The sequence below is a fragment of the Juglans regia genome, chromosome 9 (assembly GCF_001411555.2).
Source record: "Juglans regia cultivar Chandler chromosome 9, Walnut 2.0, whole genome shotgun sequence".
Classification (NCBI taxonomy): Eukaryota; Viridiplantae; Streptophyta; class Magnoliopsida; order Fagales; family Juglandaceae; genus Juglans; species Juglans regia.
This window is the reverse complement of record NC_049909.1, coordinates 16,031,805-16,053,899: the sequence shown is the minus strand read 5'-3', so window position 1 is coordinate 16,053,899 and position 22,095 is coordinate 16,031,805. Positions and strand designations below refer to the sequence as shown.

Below are 22,095 nucleotides of genomic sequence, written 5' to 3'. Positions count from 1 at the left end.
TAAAAGTTAAGAATATATATATATAGATATATATATATATATATATAAATATGAGAATCGAATTTAAATCTTGAACTTGAGTTTTTATACCCAGACCATGTAGGTCCAGATTTTGCAATGCGAGTTTTGGCTCGGAACCCGTAATCGAAACTCAATTATCTGAGTTCCAGATCAGGCCGATAAAATTTGGCCCAGATGAACAATGCTAGTTGCGGATACATCATTCATATAATTAATATGACACGATTTTCTTTACATAATTTAAATTTGTAAATCCTTTTTAAAAATAAAATTTCAACATATAAGTAATATGTCGTGTGTATCATCCACACCAGCTTATGAATAGATATTTTCATAAACTATTAGACTTATACATTGTATCATTTAACCATAGTTATTTTTGTTTTCATTTAACAACCACCATTGAGATCTTAATGGTCATTTTCGGTAGTTGAAACTTGAAAGATGTCATATTTGGTTTGATGGTATATGATGCTGTATTTGAAGAAAATGATAATAAAACAAAAACAGAAAAATAAGACAGAAGGGGGAAAAACTCTTCTTATAAGACGAGAGTGATAAAACTAAAAACTTTCGGGGCCTATTTGCACAAACAAAAGAGGTAAATGAATATGACAAGGAAATTTGAGGACCTATTGTAATAAAAGAAATGTTGTAATTACAAAAAAAAAAAAATCAGAAAAATTAATTTATAAATTAATTTGATATGAAAGTAAATTTATATAATTTCTTAATTTTATATAATATATTTGTGAACGTTGGACTTCTCTTACAATAAACTATTTCTTACAGGATGGAGAGAAAAAACTTAAAACTTTGAGATCTCTTTGCAAGAAACAAAAGAGGTAAATGACAAGGAACAGTTGACTGTTGAGGACATATGTGCAAAAATAGAATATGCATTTAAAGAAATTAAATTCAAAGAAGAAAATTTAGAAACAAATAGAAAGGGGCTTTTTCTTGGATCTGAATCTGCATAGGAGGAGAAAAATCGAAGGTGATCGGCACCACGCTTGCAGGTAAGCCTAACCCGATTTACTCCTTCCTTCTTTTCTGTTTCATTGAATCTGGGGAATTTTTTCCGGCCATGGAAATTGCTTCGGGAGTTATGGTTCTTCATCCAAGCGAAAAAGTTTCGGTTTGATCTGGACGAAGTTGTCCGAATTTGTTAAAACATATTTCGGGTCTGTTTTTGGCTAGCATTTTATCAGGATTCTTTGAAATCCTCGGTGAATTTGTGTTGCAACCACTGCTTGGTCACAACCGTAAATATAATTATGCGAAAGAAGTTTTCTGTTTGTGCAAATTCACCAATTTTCTAGGTGTTGGTGAGAATAAAAGAAGAAAATGGTCTTTGGCAGAATTGCGGACGTTATTTCCGCTGCATCAAGCCGTTTGTCGGCTCCACAGTCTTCTTCTTCTTCGTCGTCGTCGTCTTCCTTCTCTTCTACCGCTCCCTATGCGTCGGTCGGAATACCGCCTCAGGCGCCCTCTTCTAATGTATTTGGGTTCGGCAACAATACTTACCATAAGAACAATATCAGAATCTCTTCGTCTCTCCAGGATTTCTCTGCTTATCATCCGCTTGACCGCGAAGAAGTTTATCTCGCCGCCCATTTAAAGCATCCGCATCCTTTGCAGAGAGACAATGCCGGCTCTAGTTTCTCCAAAGAAAGGGCGTTGCCGGGAGGAACCCAGTCTAAGCGCAACAAGTGGTTGCGACTTCTCATGCTTATCCTCTGCCTCTTGTTGTTGGGTCTTCTAATTTATATGATTTGTGTGTATGTTTATTCTTACTGGTCTCAAGGAGCTTCCAAATTCTACGTTGTGCTTGATTGTGGAAGTACCGGAACTAGAGTTTATGTTTATCAAGCAACTGTTGTTCGCAACAATGCTGGCACTCTCCCTATTGTCTTGAGATCATTAAATGAAGGTCTTCACAAGAAGCCTAGTTCGCAGATCGGGCGTGCTTATGATCGAATGGAGACCGAGCCTGGGTTTCATAAGTTGGTGCACAATGTATCTGGCTTGAGAACTGCAATTAGACCACTTGTCCGGTGGGCAGAGAAGCAAATCCCCAAGCATGCACATAAGACCACCTCTCTCTTCGTTTATGCTACAGCTGGGGTTCGCAGGCTGCCGGCTGCCGACTCAAAATGGCTTTTAGAAAATGTATGGTCCATACTCAAAACCTCATCTTTTCTGTGCCAAAGAGGCTGGGTTAAAATTATCAGTGGCCCAGAGGAAGCTTATTATGGATGGATAGCCCTTAACCATCGCACAGGTATGTTAGGGGCCCGACCAAGAAAGTCGACGTTTGGTGCTCTTGACTTGGGTGGCTCGTCCTTGCAGGTTACATTTGAAAGCAAGGAAAACGTAAATAATGAGACTAGCTTAAAACTTAGAATAGGAGCTGTTAACCATCATCTCACCGCCTATTCTCTCTCGGGCTATGGTTTAAATGATGCCTTTGACAAGTCCGTGGTCCAACTTTTTAAGAGGGTTCCAGAAATCACCAAGAGAGATGCAATCAACGGAAAAATAGAACTAAAGCATCCTTGCTTACATTCTGGGTACAAGGAGCAATATATCTGTTCTCAGTGTGCTTTGGATTACCAGGAAGGTGGGAGCCCCGTGATTGTAGGAAAACATTTGGGTAAAGGTCGAAAGTCGGGCATTGCTGTACAGCTTGTTGGTGCTCCGAATTGGGAGGAATGCAGTGCGCTGGCAAAGGTTGCTGTTAATTTGTCTGAATGGTCAAATAAAAACCTGGGAATTGACTGTGATGTGCAGCCTTGTGCTCTTCCTGATAGTTTTCCTCGCCCCATTGGCCCGTTCTACGGAATGTCTGGTTTTTTTGTGGTGTATCGGTTTTTTAATTTGTCTTCAAAAGCCACATTAGATGATGTATTGGAAAAGGGTCGCCAATTTTGTGAAAAAACTTGGGACGTTGCAAGAAAGAGCGTTGCACCTCAGCCCTTTATTGAACAGTACTGCTTTAGGGCACCATATATCGTGTCACTGTTGAGAGAAGGCTTGCATATCACAGATAGCCAAATCATTATTGGTTCTGGAAGTATTACTTGGACTCTTGGAGTCGCCTTGTCAGAAGCTGGGAAAGTATTTTCATCTAGGATGTGGCTTAACAGTTATGAAATACTCCAGATGAAGATAAACCCTATAGTCCTTATTTCCATTTTGTTAATTTCATTGGTTCTCCTAGTTTGTGCGTTATCATCTATTGGCAATGGTATGCCAAGATTTTTCCGGAGGTCATGTCTCCCTCTTTTCAGGCATAATAGTGCGCAGAACACATCTGTTCTTAATATCCCATCTCCTTTCAGATTGCAGCGTTGGAGTCCAATCAGTTCTGGTAAGTCCCACAAGATTTCTGGTTTGTTATGGTTCTTACATGTTTTAAAATTAACATCTGCCTCATATTCTGAAGTATATGATTTTTTCCTTTTAAGTGTCACTTGTTATTGCTTTGTTTTTCATGGAAGAGAGAAATTATGTATTACTTCTTCACCTCTTGTTAATCTTCCTCTAAAATAATCTTCAAACGTGAATTACATGAGACAATTAACTTGATGCATGATGACAACTTAAAAAGGATTTAGCAGTTTACTTAACAGAAAAAAAAAAAAAAAAAAAAAAAAGGATTTAGCAGTTCCAAATTATTTTAATCCTCGTGCATATCTCAAGATTTGTGATGCAAGATTTTTTGGGACATGGATATAAACCAGAATAAAAGTTAACCTATCGTACATCTTGCCTTATCTCTAGAATAGGCAGATCATACCTGGCTTTTGAGACAAGTCCAAATAAATAGTGTGGTTAAGATATTAATCTGAAGCCAATTTGATAAGCATCAAACAGTTACAATCTAAGCTTTTTCATGCACTAGTATCTTTCATTCTTAAAGTTAGTCTCTTGCTCTATGTAGATGATGTTTTTATCCCTCATCCAGTTACCATACTTGGTGCTTTTTTGCTTGGGGGTGGGGGCTATTATCCCTCCAAATTTCTCTGTCACTCTGTCTGTCATAGAATAATTTGTTTTAGGTGAAGTTATAACATTAACTGTCCTCATTTGGAGGGAAAAAGGTGAAAGGCCATTCTCTATTTCAAATTTTTAGGACTTCATAGCTCTTTTTTCCCTTTGGTTTGTTGAGTGGATCCCTGTATACTCTGTGTACCGGGATAATATCCCTTTCCATCATTAACAGAATTTATCCTACACGTAAAAAGAATAAGAAATGATTTTTGAAGGACTTAAAATTGATACTGTAGTGAAATAGTAATTCTATTGGTCAACCATCTGTGTGTGCAGATACCTTAAAGGGTGAAGTCCACCTGGAGCATGAAACATTAATGTTAAACTAAACTTGGCAACGAGTATTTTATTAAAAAAAAAAATGAAATGTTTAATGGAAACTGTGCTTGCCATGCTTATGTGGCTTTTTAAGATGTTTTTTGGAAACTTACCGAAAAAAAGAAAGATCTTTAGTGGACGAACTTAGATGTTTCTTTTTCAACACCTTACCTAATTTCTTTGGGCTTTGGCCACTGTATTCAATGCAACTAGTGTTCATGATTTTCTTTTTACTTTTTCTAGTTCCTGACTTGTAACTAGGTTTGCGCGTTTGTATACTTCCTGTGTAATTGGGCTATGCCTATTTACTTGTCTCAATATATATATATATATATATTTTTTTTTACTTAATAAAAAATGATAAATTATTTAGAAACTTGAGAAATCGAGGGATCTCTGACAAGAAGCTTCTATTGTAATTGTACCTTTGGCACTGATTAGTTGCCGGAGGGGTTGGAATAGAAATTTACAGTTAGGCTGACTGTAGTTGATAGGATTGAAGTCTTTCCTACTCTTTTCCTTTAGCATTCAGTTTTTCACTCTCATAACTCTCTCCACTGCCCATAGAATGCCTAACCCTGGATGACTTTTTCTGCAAATAGTATTAAAGCATACATTTGTATTGGTCTCATTTGTTCTTATTTGTTAGATTGTGTTGTTCTTGTAGGTTATGTTACTTATTTAATACACTTTGGTGTGAGCTATTTCAGGAGATGGAAGAGTGAAGATGCCACTGAGTCCAACAGCCCAAGAAAGACCATTTGGTTTTGGACATGGCCTCAACAGCAGCAGCAGCAGCAGCAGCAGCAGCATCCAGCTCATGGAGTCTTCCTTATACTCATCAACTAGCAGTGTTTCACATAGTTACTCCTCAAATAGTTTGGGGCAGATGCAATTTGATGGCAGTAGCATGGCTCCCTTCTGGCCCCCCCACAGAGGCCAGATGCGTCTTCAAAGTCGGAGATCACAATCCCGAGAAGACCTTAATTCTTCACTAGCTGAGGCGCACATGGTGAAGGGCTAGGGCATGCTTTACCCTTAATCTGGTATGATCACTTAACTCTTCTCCAAATAATATTTTATTTCTAAGGAAAAGGGTATCAGTATCTCCTTAAATCCTTGCTTTACCTATTCTATTCTAGCCATTCTTTCTGTACCATGTAGAACCACTTCAGCTGAGAAAATAGTTCGACACAATTTAATTTGTGATTTTTTTTGTTATTTGCATGTTTTTCCCAACACCTTTTTTTTTTTTTGACAAGTAAAAGATAAATATTATATATATGAATGAAGTAAACATATCCCTTGTATACAGGAAGTATACAAAAGAACCCCTAAATACATTCTAAAAGCGATAAATTAAAGACAAGAAATCATGAACATTATCTCCATGCAATACAATAGCGGAAAACCAACTCATTAAAGTGTGGAGAAAAAAATTCTTCAACTCAGCCATTGTGCGTTCCTTATCTTTAAAGCATTGCGCATTCCTTTCTGTCCAAATGCACCACATAATGCAAATCGGGATCATCTTCCACACTGCTGCCATTTGATGACATCCTTGCATCTTTCTCTGACAACCCAACAAATCCACTACCCTCATAGGCATAACCCAAGCAACATCAACCCTTTGAAATGTCTCATCCCACAACACCCTTGTTACCTTGCAGTGTAGTAAGAGGTGGTCTACAGATTCTCCATCATTTTTACACATGTAGCACCAATCCATCACTACACATCCTCTCTTCCTCAAATTGTCCGTGTTCAATATCTTCCCAAACACGACATTCCAAACAAAAAAAGTTACTTTAGAAGGCACACGAGTCCTCCAAATATTCTTCCAGGGGAATGGAGTATGATCTTGTGTTGTCAATATGTTATTATACGCCTTAACTGTACATATCTTATGACCATAAGACCTCCACTTCAATCTATCTCGCTGTGCCATATGAGTTCCCATGGAATACAGTAGATTGAAAAAATCTGAAACAATAGATATCTCCCAATCATGAAAATTCCTATTAAAAAGAATATTCTACTGGTGCGCACCATGAGAAAATAATCGCACATCTGTCACTGAAGTCTCCCTATTAACTGCAATCGATATAGAGCTGGAAAAGCCATTTCCAATGCGTGATCTCCACACTACACATCCCTCCAAAAACTGATTCAATTGTCCTCACTAACTACAAAGTGAATTTGATTTGCAAAACATGGCCACCCCTTCCTTATAAAACCCACACCATACCCCCCTCTCACTTCATTAGAGCACCAGCCACCCCAAGCAACACCATATCTAGCGTCAATAATTTCCTTCCACAATAATCCCTCCTCCAAATGATGTCTCCAAAGCTATTTCCCCAATAAAGTTTTATTAAAAAGTTCTCAAATTACACACTCTCAATCCCCCATTTTCAACTGAGGCACATTATGTCTTCCATCTAATCAGATGGAATTTCTTCTCCTCCCCCATGCCTCCTCATAAGAATGCCTTAAAAAGTTTTTCCATCCTGTTCACCACCCCTATAGGCATAGGAAACAACGATAAAAAATATGTAGGAAGGTTAGTAAGAGTACTCTTGATGAGAGTGAGGCGGCCCCCTTTTGATAAAAACACCCGTTATTTATCATCCCAACACCTAAATGAAATGATGACTTCTTCACCTTCCCATTATTGTTAAACCTGAATCTCTTACTTATAGGGAACATATCTATTGAGCTATTTATCAGAAAGTAAAAGTCAAAACTACGACTCCTTTTTTCTAGCAAGTAAAAGTCAAAATAAAATATCAATGCTGGTGTCGGTGAATAATGACATTTCTGCCTCCTCGGAGAACTTATTTAGTTTTGGGAGCCCTCATAAAATTTTAACTGCAGAAATAAAAAGGAAACAATTCTTTCTTTTTCTTTTTTTTTTTTTTTTTTATGGCGGGGGAACCACCCCACAGCAGAACTCTTAGGACTCACCCATGGAACCTAAACCTCCGGGGAGACTAGCACAGCAACCCACCGCCATGGTCTCCCAATTAAGTCACAATTTGATCTCAGGGGGAATCGAAACTGTGACATGGGGCACATGTGATACCCCATATAATAAGGATAAGGGTAGGTGGTGAATAAGATCCCACATTATTTGGGAAGGAAAAGTTATTACTTTTTATAAGGTTCCAATGAGGCTCCAATTGTATCATTGACCAGTCCTTTTAGAGTATAGACCATGTGATTTGGACCTTCCATTAGGGCGTTACAGCACACAAGTTCACCCTTACCACTTGGGCTACCCACGGGTGGGTTAAAAAAGGAAACAAATAAACTAATCTGTTTTGTGTTACTTCGTCATGATCCTTTATGTTTTCTTTTTTCTTTTTCTTTTTCTTTTTTGCATGTTACCAGCTTGTATCGGATTTTGCCAAGGATTATTGTGGGGCTAAGGTTTGGATGGGCTGGCCTGGCTACTGATTCCAACTGATTCTGCAGGGCAGAGATTTTATCACATTTTAACAGGATTCTTTCGCAAATTACCCAGTCTAAACAGGCTTGCCTTGAGGTTCCAGTTAAGGTTTTATCACCCTTCTTCAATGGTTATCTTATCACTCCATGGTCTGCCACTCCTACGGTCAAGATCTGAAGCCTATCCACAATTTTCAAGCATGAACTGTTCCTCAGGGCAAGCCATTGACAACTATTAGAGTAGACTAGAGTTAGCTGTTACTTATTACTTCTTCCCTCTTTTGTTTAGCCTCTGTTAAGACGAATTGATTGATTGAAGAGATAAATCCTGGGAAGAGGATATACACAAATCACCTTTTATACATGAAATATATATGTTCGTTCATTCTCATTACAGTGCAGGTTCCACCTGCTTTTTGGAGAAGTTTAAGTGCAACATTTTAGATTCAAACCAAATATGGTTCAGCGGTATATTATCGCACTTCCTTTTCATCACCATGTCCTGTATGGAAATAACAAGAAAGGTGGTATGAAGTCGAAGTCATTGGTTCATATTTCTGCACTCTCCCATCAAATGGAGGGAGAAACAGCGGCACAATCCCTTATGTTATGCAAGTTTTTATGTCTTTCCAAATTCCAATCATGCCTGTACGTTTGTGGTGAAATTTATGATTCTTTACTCTAATAGATTGTTCCAACTATCGATGGGTAAAACCTTTCTTAAAAGTTCCACCTATCAACTATTTGGCTTAAGATTAAGTTGGAACAGGATTGGTGTTGTGTTGAAGGAAAACTTCCTTTGCAAGGGGACGATAAGATATGCCATGGAGACTGCTTGTGCAGTATCTCTCAGATTTCTTTGGTTTCGGGGTTTGCTAAAGCAGATTCAGCTGCACGTGCCAAAGCTCTACTTGCCCTTGACAGACACCATACAAAGGAAGCAAATCCGATCAAAGGTGATATATTTTCTTTCTATTAAGTTGAAGAAATAGGAAACCTGCAACGGTAAAGCATACAGTAGTAACAGTACAGTAACTTGGTAAAAAGATGGCAATTAATTCTTGGAGACTTTGGAAGTTACCCCTTAATATGAAAACTATCTGATAAAGCATTCTGCACAGAACTTGAATATAAACTCTGCTGTGTAAATGTTCAAGCCAATGATCAGTTATTTCAAGAGAGGATTATTTAGAATTCCTGAAGTAAATGTTGCTAACAAGATTAAAGATTATCACGTGAAAGCATCTGTTGATTCCTTGAACTGTTAGAGGAGTAACAGAATACAAGAGGGGGGTCTCTTGGGTAGGTTTTATGATCTGTTATGGTTGCGGGGCACTAACACCATGGCTAAGACAGGCATTGCTTGATAGCCTGCGAATTTGTACTATGCTGCAGCAGACTGAGCACTAAAGGGTCAAGTTCATTATTGTTTGGCTATAACACGATTCATAGGGTTGTGCTGGCCTTATATTTTTTTTTTAAAAGAGACGATACCTCCGTTTATTAATAAAATGATAGAATTTTCAACCAAATTCTCTATTTTTTAAGTGTACCAACACCTAGTTTCCATTTTTCTGCATCTTTAGAAGTTACCGGACTATGATTGATGATCTAATCCATTTAAATGTTTAAACTTATATACAACTTAAACTCAACTTGAAATGACTCTATTCCAAAGTGGGATATTTAGAGATCACAGTTTCTGTCACAACTAGTAAATCTAAGGCAAAATTAGCAATTTTGGATAGGTAGGTTTTACCCATTTAATGAAATGATTTAGATTAAGATTTATGTTGATACAATCCGAACATGAATTAACAAGATCCAATTACAACACCTCAATACAAATTGTCGACCCCACATTTTAGCAAAGTCAACAAGCTGATCACCTGTTCGAGTTATTTCCTTGTCCTAGAATGTAACAATCAAGATGTGGAATGTTTGAATTGAGTATGAGAATGGAATGAAAGTGTATATTGAATTCTGATAAAGCTCTCTTCGAGGGGAGCACCTCCAAATTGTAACTGAATTAAAGTGAAAATATTCTGGATAATTCTTTCCGTATAGTTTGTTAGGATATATACCAGAATTGTAAAAGACTAATCTGCCCTTACTACTCGGGCTTGTGGATCTTTATTACATAAAATGAATTAACATCTAAGAGTTGGGTTAAGCCCAACGTGAAGGTCTTTCCATGAGGCCCATTGAAACCCATTATCCCACCATTTCTTCTAGGTCTTCTGGAACATGCTATCTCTTGTTAGCCGCCGCACCATGTTCTTCTTCTCTCTACGTTACTCTTCGTTCGTCTTCCATAGCTTCGTGACCTGCAGCGTATAACATAGAAACCTCGTTATTCCTAAGAGAAATTAGAAATAGATGGACACTTGATTACTTGGAATAATGTTTAATTTAAGGGTTTTGTTATACATCAGTCACTATTCACCCTCACACTCCATACTTGACAGTCTTTTTTTTTTTTCATAGAGTGTGGTATTTTTCATAAGATGTAAGATAGTAAATAGTGACTGATGAAAAAAATTATTCTTAATTTAATTGCAATTTGTTGTCTACCCTTAAAACCGCAACCGCAATCTTCCTAATTCCTATGTAAGCCCCTCCTCCATCCTCCATGTGATCTGCAGATATATCCTGCAAATATGCCGATGTTACTTAAAGTCATCCAAACTTTGCCGACAAAGACAGCAACCAAAATTAATTTCCCCGAGTGCTTCGAGACCGAGAAAATAGCACATCTGCAATCGGGCAGCCTAGCTTGCTTGACTTCCTTTTTATATAAATAATTAATAAAGAAATTAAGAAAGGCTTAATTCACGCCTGTCACCGATATCCTGCCTAAAGAACAGAAAATGTGACGAATATGTACATATTCCAAGTCAAAAATCAACTGCGTGCATAGAAAATTGTCTTCTTTCTTTAAACATACCTCAATGCAATGGTTGACTTTGTTCTCCTTTTAGATCTCCACAGATTGCTTTGCCTAACTCGGCCGAGTTGACTGCCCAGCACACTGTTTTAAACTTTGAAAAGATCAAACGAATCACCCTCGGAATCGAAAGGTTCGGAATTCTTGTTTTCTTGGTAGCCATTGATACAGTGCAAGACATGAAAAGGGGACGATAAAATATCATGTAATGAAACATTCAGATAACTTCATAGAATAAATGAGGGCCTTTTAGGCACATGAATCCACCTTTTTTCCTTTCCAAAGACTAAAGAGGCGTGAGAAACGCGTTTCTTGGGTGCCTTGGTGCGTGCCCAACTCCCCCACAAAGCCTGCCTCCCACTTTTCTCTTAACCATTATTCAAAGGGAGGATTAGAACCAAATTGTCCATTTCTCATTTTCAGAATCCTCCAAGAATGGCATTCAACAACAAAGCTAAGAAACCCATTTCCCCGTCTCAATCCTATCTATGCACCACCCTTTTCTTTGTAGTTCTCTTCACCATCCCAGCCCTTTTTCTACTACACGTCCCTACCACCACCTCCATCTGCAACTCCTTTGCCACCCATGTCAACACCTGGTCTGGCGATCTCCGGACTGCCCTGTTTGCGTGGAACCGTCTTCCATTCATTGAAGGCCATCCTCCTCCTATTCCTCTCAAAATTGCTGTGTTTTCTCGCAAGTGGCCCATTGGCACAACCCCCGGCGGCATGGAGCGCCATGCGCATACCCTGCACACTGCTCTGGCTCGTCGTGGTCATCAAGTTCATGTCTTCACTTCCCCTCCTCCTAAAGGTAATGTTCCTATGCCTGGGAATCCATCTTCTTCGCCCTACATCCATTTCCATGAAGGCGAACCAGGCCAGTGGCGCTACAACAAAGCTTGGGAACAGTTTTTGGAAGAGAACCAACGCCAACCATTCGATGTTGTTCACTCGGAAAGCGTTGCACTTCCTCACTGGATTGCCCGTCAGCTTCAAAACCTGGCAGTTTCATGGCATGGCATAGCCCTTGAGAGCTTACAATCTGATATCTTCCAAGACTTAACTCGTAAACCTAAGGAGCCCATATCTCCAGCTTTCAACAAAAGCATACAGGGGGTAGTCCCAAAGGTACTAAATGAGATAAGGTTTTTCAAGAACTATGCCCATCATATTGCCATTAGTGATAGCTGTGGCGAAATGCTTAGGGATGTGTATCAAATCCCTATCAAAAGAGTCCATGTCATTCTCAATGGTGTTGATGATGATAAGTTTGGAAAGGATATCAAACTAGGCCAAGAGTTCAGGTCTAAAATTGGGATCCCAGATAATGCAAGTTTAGTACTTGGTGTGGCTGGAAGATTAGTGAAAGACAAAGGCCATCCCCTACTTTTCGAAGCATTCTCTAAGCTCATAACAAATCACTCTGGTGTCTATTTGATTGTTGCTGGATCCGGACCATGGGAGCAAAGGTACAAGGATTTGGGGTCCCAAGTCCTAGTTTTGGGGTCCATGAATCCATCAAAACTGAGAGCTTTCTATAATGCCATTGATGTCTTTGTAAATCCCACACTTAGACCCCAAGGTCTTGATCTTACTCTAATGGAGGCCATGATGAGTGGGAAACCTTTGATTGCTTCGAGGTTTCCCAGCATCAAAGGTAGTATTGTTGTTGATGATGAATACGGTCACATGTTTGCTCCAAACGTGGAGTCATTATTGGAGGTGCTGGAAACAGTGGTCAGAGAAGGCTCGGAAAGGCTAGCGCAGAGGGGAAAGGCGTGCCAGGAATATGCAGCTTCCATGTTTACTGCACGTAAGATGTCATTGGCATATGAGAGGCTATTCCTCTGCATAAAAAATGAAACATTTTGTGCCTATTCATAAGCTAGCCAGCCATAGAATTCCTTGCCTTCTCTCTTTTGCCGTTTCTCCTTACTTTTGGAATATACGTTGCATTAATTTGACATAACCATTTGGATTTGTCATCTTAGACATAACAAGTTTCACAATAACTGCAGCAGCTTGCTCCATTGTTTTCTTCCCATCCCAAAGAACTTGAATTCCATATGGAAGTAATGCAGAAGAGTGAATCTCACTGCATCCCTTGTCAATATGAGCAAGATCATAGGCAAAAGAGCTCGAGATCCCTTATACATGTCTTCAACAAAGATAATACAGTTATTTTATTCTCAAGCTAGTCATGTGTAGAGCACATCATCCACATCACTTAAATTGTAAGATTTGATTTATAATATTCAAATTTTAAAATTTACATTCTAAATCAAATTATGTCATGTAAGCACTTTATTTAATATGTTTTACACGTTGGCTTAAGAATATAGCTTTTCATATATTTGTAACATGTTAGAGAGATCACAAAGAATGAAATATGGTCAAGAAGTTGAATGCTCTAGGTTGCATGTTTTTGTCGTCGTGATCGATCTTAACAATTACGCTGTAAGATTAATTGAACTTTACTAATTAAGTTCGACCATAAAATAAATAAAAAATAAAAACAAAATTATCCCTTGTGAAGAAAAGGATAGGACATATAGTGTTTGAGAAAATGTTTAGCACAAAGCAAATACAAGAGTGCCCCCAAAGTCTACCATTTTCATTGTTCTGAAAAGTGTATTACATGACACTATTTATAGACAATATTCATAACAACTTTGATTCCTTCACCTATCAAATTATGACATCAAATTATGACATATGTCACTCTAGCTAGTACATTCTGTTATATTCTATATGCTACAACAATTCAGAATATTCTCTCTGTGGTGCAGCGAGTGTACTATGTATTGATGGTGTAGTGCATTGCACTGCTGCTGTCTAGTGAGCTGCAAAGCCTTGTGCTGCTGTAGTTGGCTGAGATGCCTTATTATCCTCCCGCAATCCAAGCGGCACAGAAACAAGTGTGAGGCTTGATCGTAACTGAAGAAATCGAGCTATGGAAATGGGCTTGGTTAAGATGTCAACCAGTTGGTCTTTGCTTGATATGAAGTAGACTTGCAGTGTCTTGGCAGCCACTCTTTCAAGAACAAAGTGGTAGTCTAACTCCACATGTTTGGTACGGGCATGAAAAACAGGGTTAACATCCAAATAAGTAGCTCCTAAATTATCACACTACAAAGTAGGTGAGTCAGTCAAAAAAACCTCACAGGCCGTGTTGGCCACTGACTTTTACTCCACTTCAGTAGATGAGCGAGCTATGGTTGCTTGTTTCTTAGACCCTCATGAAATTAGGTGAGTGCCAAAAAAGACAAAGAAGCCTCCTGTGGACTTGCGGTCATCATGGCATCTTGTCCAGTCAGCATCGGAGAATGCAAAGATTTTAAATGTGGAAGAGGCAGAAAAAATAAACCCAAATGCTGTGTGTTTTGAAGGTATCTAAGAATTCTCTTAACAACTTGCCAGTGGGACTGGCTAGGACAATGCATGACTGACAGACCTTATTTACAGCAAAGGATATATCTGGGCGAGTGAAGGACAAATATTGAAGACTCCCTACTATGCTTAGGTATAGTTGGGGGTCTTCAAATGCATGTCCATCAAGGGCAGAAAGTCGAATAGAAGTGGCCATGCGAGTTGAAATAGATTTGGCCTTGTGCATGTTAGTACATAGAAGTAGATCGTTGATGTATTTTGGTTGAGACAGAAAAAGACTAGAGGACACACGATTGACTTCAACCCCTAGGAAATAGTGCAATAGATCCAAATCCTTGACTGGAAAATACAAGCTTAAAGAAGATATAAAATCAGATATAAGAGCAGAACTTGAACTGGTAACAATTATGTCATCCACATATATTAACAAATAAATGCAATTAGATTGAGTATTCAAAATAAATAAAGAGCTATCAGACAGAGAACCATGAAACCCTAAATCAAGTAATTTTTCTGTAAGCTTTGCAAACCAGGCCCGAGGGGCCTGTTTTAATCCATAAATGGATTTTCTTAACTTACACACATGATTTGGATATTCAAGATGGAGGAATCCAGACGATTGTTACATGAAAACGACTTCCTCAAGGTCTCCATGGAAGAATGCATTCTGCAAGTTGAGTTGGTGAAGAGGCCACTGCTTGGAGATTGCAAGAGAAAGAATAAGACGAATAGTCACAGGTTTGATAACGGGGCTGAAGGTTTCGAAAAAATCTACCCCAAGTTGTTGATGGAAGCCCTTGGCCACAAGCCGTGCTTTACAGCATTCCAAGGTCCCACTAGCTCTCCTTTTGGTCTTTAAGACCCATTTAGAACCCAAGACATTGAGGTTAGTGGAAGGGAAACAAGTTCCCAAGTTCGGTTATGAATCAGGGCTTGAAACTTAGTCTGCATAGCAGACCTCCACTCGGGATACTTTAATGCTTTAGAGAATGAAGTAGGTTCTTCAGGGATGACCATCAAAGAAGAAATAGAGGGAGTTATAGTGGAGATGGAAGGCCGCAGTGGAGGCCAGGGTATTGTACCATCGGTACATTTTTTGGGATAGTGTATTTGAGCCTTAGGCCTAGTAACCATGGGATGAAGAAGAGGCTGAACAGAAGGTGGAAAGGAGGCAGTTTGTTCTCGCAGGGAGGTAGGAGACGTGAGAGTGGAGCTAGGGTTTGTGATTTCTGGAGAAACGGCACTCGATGAAGGGGAATTAGGGTTCTGAGGTGAAGACGGATTAGTTAAAGGCCTAGGTGAGCTGTCGGCCGAAGGTGAATCAAGAGATGGACTTACGGCATGAGGTGAGGGGAGTCCAAAGGCGAGAGGCTGGAAACCAAAGGAGATATAACAGTGTGGATCATGGGCCGAGAACTTATGATAGGAGAGGTGGAGATCTCTGAGTTGGGCTCCTTGGCAAAAAGGAAGACAGACTCATTATACACTACATCAAGGGAAATAAAGGTACGCCCTGAGGGGATGTGAAAACAAAAATAACCCTTGTGATCTAGGCTATAGCCCATGAATACACGCTCTTTGGACCGAAAGTCAAGTTAATGATGATTAAAAGGCCTTAAATTAGGCTAACATGAGGATCCAAAAACACGAAGAAAATGATAATCAGGGGATCGACCCATCAAGATTTCAAATGGTGATTTTTTATTAAGAACTGGAGTGGGCATTCGATTAATAAGAAAGGTGGCGGTTTGGAAAGCTTCGACCCAATATTTTTGGGGCATGGATGCATGAGAAAGAAGGGATAGTCTCATTTCTACAATATGGCGATGACACCTCTCAACACTTCCATTTTGTTGATGAGAGTAAGGACAAGTGACCCTATAGATGATGCCATATTTTTTAAAAATTTCCCGAAGTGGTCGAAATTCCCCACCCCAATCCGTTTGGAATGAAACAACATTTTTTGAAAAAATATTCTCAACATATTGAAGAAAAACAACAATAATGGAGGACACATTGGATTTGGATTGCAAAGGGACAAACCACAAATACTTAAAATAGTCATCAGGGATGGATAAATAAAAACAACTAGAATTATTGGATAGAACCGAAGCAAGACCCCATATATCAACGAAAAGTAAAATAAATGGTCTAGTGGACCGTGTAGGTGAAGGAGGATGGGCCAAGCCATAGGCCTTGGTTGAAGTGCATGAGATGCAAAAAGGGAGCCCACGATCTGAAGTAGGAAGGTTGAACTGCTGAAGAATGTTGGCTGTGACACGAGGAGAGGGGTGACCTAGCCTAAGGTGCCATTGTTGTGTAGTGGTGCGGAGCTAAGAAAAGCTTTTGGTGAAAAAGTAGGTGACGAGATTGAAGAGGTCAATGGTAGAACATAGAGCCCTTCCTCAACGAGACCCTTGAGAAACACCGCATGAGAAGCCGAATCCTTCACAATAATAAAATTTGAATGAAACTCAAAGAAGACACGGTTATCATTGCAGAACTGCCTAACAGACAACAAATTACGAGAAATGGAAGTAACATCTAGAAAATTATGGAAGAGAAATTTGCTAGTGGGAGAACTGAGTTGGGCAGATCCAACATGTTGAATGGGTAGGGAGGAGCCGTCTTCGATGCTCATTTGGCCGGAACCTTGATACAAGACAGAGTCCAAGTTGAGGGATGTAAGGTCTGATGTGAAATGATGAGTGGTAGCTGAATCAAGAAACTAACTGGATGATGCCTGAGCTTGAGAAGGCAGAGCCATGAGATGAGCTGCAACAAAAGGTGGTGCAGATGCCTGATAGGCCTGGTTGAACCTATTCTAGCAGTTAAGGGCAATGTGACCAGCCTTGTTGTGACGCTCATTTCCACAACCTCGACGTCTTCCTCGATGCTGAGAGTAGCGGCCATGACTGGAAGAATTGGTACCTGGAGAAAAGCGTGAGGTAGTTGTGTTAGTAGAAAAATAGGTGCCTGAAAGCAAGGACTGTGTTTAATGAGCTAGCTGTGATTCATGATTGATGAGGAAACTGTACATCTGATAGGATGAAAGAGGATCAGAGCGGGTCATTAAATATGTTACAAGGGACTCATATTCGGTGCCTAGTCCAGCTAGAAGGTAGATAGAAAATTTATAATCTGTGAGGGTATGACCCGCTGCACTTAAGGAGGAAGAAAGAGCTTTAGCCTTGTTATAGTAGTCTGTTATGGTTTCTGACCCTTTCCTAAGAGTTGCAAGTTGATACTGAGATTGAATGACATGAGCATTTGACTTGGCTAAAAACAGATTTTGAAGGATAGTCCAGATTTCATGGGAGGTTGTGCACTCTAGAACCTAACCTAGAATCGAATCAGATAGTGATGAGTTAATGGTGGAGATGAGAAGTTGATACTGAAGAACCCAATGAGCATGTGCAAGGTTTGGATGACCATCAATAAAAGCTGTAGGAGTAGAGATAGATCCATCAACATAGCCAAAAAGTTGATGACCTTTCAAGAAGGGAACAATTTGTGCTTTCCAAATAAGGAAGTTGTCGTTGGTGAGTTTAATATTGATAAAGTTTATAGAGGAGGAGAGGATGGAAGGAGAAGTGGGTGGGGTGGTGGGTTTCTTAGTATCAGCCATGAGGAATGGAAGGGGATGTTAGTCACTAGCTCTTGATACCATGTGAAAAAAAGGATAAGACATATAGTGTTTGAGAAAATGTTTAGCACAAAGTAGATACAAGATTGCCCTCGAAATCTATCATTTTCATTGTTCTAAAAATTGTATTACATGACACTATTTATAGACAATATTCATAACAACTTTGATTCCTTCACCTATCACATTATGACATATGTCACTCTAGCTAGTACATTTTGTTATATTCTATATGCTACAACAACCCAGAATATTCTCTTTGTGGTGCAGCGAGTGTACTATGTATTGTTGGTATAGTGCGTTACACTGTTGTTGTCAAGTGAGGTGCAGAGCCTTGTGCTGCTGCTGGGGTTAGCTACGGTGCCTTAGTAGCTGTCAAGTGAGGTGCAGAGCCTTGTGCTGCTGTAGTTGGCTGAGATGCCTTATTCCTCATGCCTTCAAATCCAGGAAAATCAAGAAAGAAATTCAAAGTTCTCATAAATCTTTTGGAGGCTCCTTTTATAAATATTGAAAGCGGGAAGATAATTTTTAATAATTTTTTTTATAATGATTTTAAGGGATTTCAATTGTAATCTAATACTTTTGGAATATATTCCTAAATTTAGCTAGAGTTTTCATATATTCACTATTTGTGGCGAAATTCTTAGCTGAAATTCTTAGCTACAAACAATTCCAACCAAATATGAAATCGTTGCCAAAAAGTCTTATATGGCTCATTATGGGCTTATTTGGATAAATAAATGATCTCATCTCATCTTTATAATTTTTTTAAATTTACACACAAAATATAATAAATAATTTAACTTTTTCAAATCTTAAAATAATAATAATATTAAAAAATAATATTTTAATAATATTTTCTTCAACTCATTTAAAACTATCTCATTTTATCTCATCTCATTTCACTATCAAAACGAGCCTTATATAGAACAACGTGCAGCAACTTTTTTTTTTGGCAGAAAATGCTTATTTGTGGTAAGAAAAACACATTATTTGTGACAATTTTGCTCGCTACAAATAACTATTTCTCTTATAATGATATTACCACAAACGAGAGAGTAAGGAATTAGCATGACCTCATTCAATGAAAATAAACCTAGAGATACGCAATAGTCACAAGAAGAAACTCTTCTTTAAAGATTTAAAGGCTTTAACTTTTATTTTTTTGAACTTAAATGGAAAAAGAAAACACACAAAATCATTTCTATATGTAGGCTAAGCTTGGAATGCTCTCAAAGTAAAATAAAATTGATAAGAATACCCATAGAACTTGAATGGAGAAAAAGATATATACCAAAAAAGCCTTGACTTAGATACAATGTAAAATACCTTAAGAAATGACAAAAAGAAAAAAAAAAAAATCCCAAAAAATAACTTCGAGTCATTGTCATGCTCCACCAAATAAAAAATAATTACCTCAGATTTTGTTTCTACAGTATCCATTTTTGCTCAATTCATGAAGCTCCATTCATCATGGATTCAAAGATGCAGTCTTCAACCCCGATTGGGAATTTTTTTTTTTCAAACTCAAATCTTGTCGTATCAACTGTGCAGAAAGTGAGTTTTCCATGTCGGCTTGAAAGCCAAAGTGATCTGTAATGAGCACCTTTGCAATGATCATCTTTCTCAAATGATAGGTATGCTATAACAATATGGAAGGGCTTCATGCTGCCGTTGTTGTTGCATCAGACATGAATTGACAACGAAGGAGTACGATTTGATTTGTTCAAAATATTTTGTAAATCAAATCATTCTATATCAATAGTGTGAGAGAGTATGTTCTCTATATTGACTTGTAAGTATAAATATTCTGTAATGAGCATCTCTGTAAAAAATATTTAAAGAGTTTTGTTATGTACAAACAAGTTTACGTACCAATTTGCGTACTAATATTATTGCCTTCATATTCTAAATTCAAATTATCACTGCTTTCAATAAAATATACTTTCTGACTAATCATATAGACTGGGTGCGCGTATTAGTGCGTAAAATCGCTTACAATTAGATTTTTCCATATTTAAAAATCAAATCTATATTCTCGATACTGCTTTGTAAGTATAAATACTCCGTAATGAGCATCTCCGTAAAAAATATTTAAAAATCAAATCTATGTTTTCTATACTGGCTTGTAAGTATAAATATTCTGTAATGAGCATCTTTGTAAAATATATTTAAAAATAAAATATTTTGTAAATCAAATCCTTGTATATCAACAGTGTGAGAGAGTATTTTCTTTATACAGGCTTGTAATTAGTACAAATACTTTGTAACGAGTACCTGTAAAAAATAATTAAAATTAAATCTTTTGTAAATCAAATCTTGCTATGTCAACTGTGTGAGAGACTATGTTGGTTTGTTAGTACAAGTACTCTATAACGAGCACCTCTATAATGATAATCTTTCTCGAATTATAGGTATGCTATAAAAGTATGGAATGGCTTCATGTTGTAGTTGTTTCTATCTTTCTCAAATTTCATGCTATAGACACACACACACATACTACAATAACTTCTGAAGCACAGTGTAATAAGAAAGTTGAACTCAGAAAAAGATCACGAGCACTATATTATCCTCCAAATAGTTCTGCATAAACTAACAAATAGCAAAAATCCATGAAATCAAACACCACAAATAGTACCCCCCATGAAATCAAACACCACAAATAATTACATAGTACATGTTGAAAGAAGATAAACCACAAGTTGAATCACACATTAAAAAAGAGATAATTCAAAAACAATAGGTCCCATATTCAGTTTCTTCTTCTTTCTGCAACTGGAGATTTCCACAATAAGCAAACAGTCCATGAAGGAAAATGAGAGCAAAATCAAAACGATCCCACATAAGCACAACATAAAACACAATTTTAATTCAATAAATATAACTGGATTTTCACAACAACCAAATAACGGTGAGAAAATATCAACAAAATTGGAAATATCAGCTTCCACCACAACACAAAACAAATTTCACAACCACATAAGTCCGAAAGTCACATCTCATAAAAAGTGAAAGAAGAAACATCTATACAGAGTAATTAAAAAAAAAAATTCTACGAAACATCATCACTTTCTTGGTAGCCAAACACTCAACACAGCCAATCAAAATATAGACAAATCAATGGCAATGCAAGGTCAAAATGATAATCGGTTTCCTCAAACAAAGTCCAAAATGAGAATGACTAAACGAGAGTGACAAAAAAAATTGAATTAATCTGAAAGCACTGAAACATTCTCGGTAGCCAAACAATGAAGAGATCACCAACGCAGAGCACCAAATTGTAGGCTCTCCATCGTATACTTACCTTGACCATGGCCTCGAGAGAAAGCAAAAAGGGGAAGAAAGAAACAGAGAAGGAGAGAGGTATGATTTGCAGAAAAAAAAAAAAAAAATTCAAAAATGAGGGAGAGGGAGGGGGGCGAAATTTGGTGATGCGAAATCAAAGTCACAAAATTTTGGGAAAACCGAAATCAAAACTTACAAAATATGCCGATGGAGAGGGGCTGCGATCGTTGGTGTTTCGAGGGAGGGGTTGGAGCCAAGAGGAAGAAGACACGGGACGGAAGGCCTCTGGAATGCGATGGGGCTCCATTGGGGATGAGTTTTTCTCCAAAACCCTAAATTTATCCCCAAATTATAGGGATAGACCCCATATGGGGAGTTCAATGGGGATGCTCTTAGTAGTGTGAGAAAGCATCTTCTCTGCGTCGGCTTGCAAGAATAAGTACTCTGTAACGAGCACCTCTGTAATTATAATCTTTCTCAAATTACAGACATGCTATAACAGTATGGAAGGGCTTTATGTTACAGTTGTTTCTACATCAAGCATTGAATTGACCACAAAGGAGCATGACTTGATTTGTATAAAATATTTAAGAATCAAATTTGTTTATAAATCAAATCTTGCTATATCAATAGAGTGAGAAAGTATGTTTTCTATACCAATTTGCAAGTACAAGTACTCTATAACGAATATTTCTATAAAAAAACATCTAAAAATCATATGTTTTGCAAATCAAATCCCACTATATCAACAGTGTGAGAAAATATATTCTCTATATCGGCTTGCAAGTATAAGTACTCTGTAACGAGCACCTCTGTAATGATAATCTTTGTCAAATTACAGGTCTACCATAACAGTATGGAAGATGATCATGTTGAAGTTGTTGCATCAGACATTGAATTGACAATGGAGGAGCTTCTAATAAGTAATTCTATACAGCAATTATATATATATATTGGGAGGTTGGCATATCTTTCAAAA

At 38.0% G+C, this 22,095-nt stretch overlaps 2 protein-coding genes across 5 annotated transcripts; both read left to right on the top strand.

Moving 5' to 3' along the window:
- The first annotated feature begins 971 nt into the window (after positions 1-971).
- On the top strand, positions 972-8,316 carry LOC108991566 (probable apyrase 7). Its single transcript, XM_018965874.2, has 3 exons — positions 972-3,394; positions 5,106-5,441; positions 7,789-8,316. The coding sequence occupies exons 1-2, from the start codon at positions 1,369-1,371 to the stop codon at positions 5,417-5,419; spliced, it is 2,340 nt and encodes a 779-aa protein (XP_018821419.1). The 5' UTR covers positions 972-1,368; the 3' UTR covers positions 5,420-5,441; positions 7,789-8,316.
- Positions 8,317-10,761: 2,445 nt separating this feature from the next.
- LOC108991568 lies at positions 10,762-18,450 on the top strand. Of its 4 annotated transcripts, none has more exons than XM_018965878.2 (2): positions 10,762-12,608; positions 18,102-18,450. In XM_018965878.2, the coding sequence occupies exons 1-2, from the start codon at positions 11,228-11,230 to the stop codon at positions 18,152-18,154; spliced, it is 1,434 nt and encodes a 477-aa protein (XP_018821423.1). In that variant the 5' UTR covers positions 10,762-11,227; the 3' UTR covers positions 18,155-18,450. The 4 variants fall into 4 exon arrangements, with proteins under 4 accessions (XP_018821423.1, XP_018821424.1, XP_035550078.1 ...); XM_018965879.2 differs by lacking the exon at positions 18,102-18,450 and adding an exon at positions 13,585-13,997; XM_035694185.1 differs by lacking the exon at positions 18,102-18,450 and adding an exon at positions 12,814-13,011.
- Positions 18,451-22,095: the final 3,645 nt, after the last annotated feature.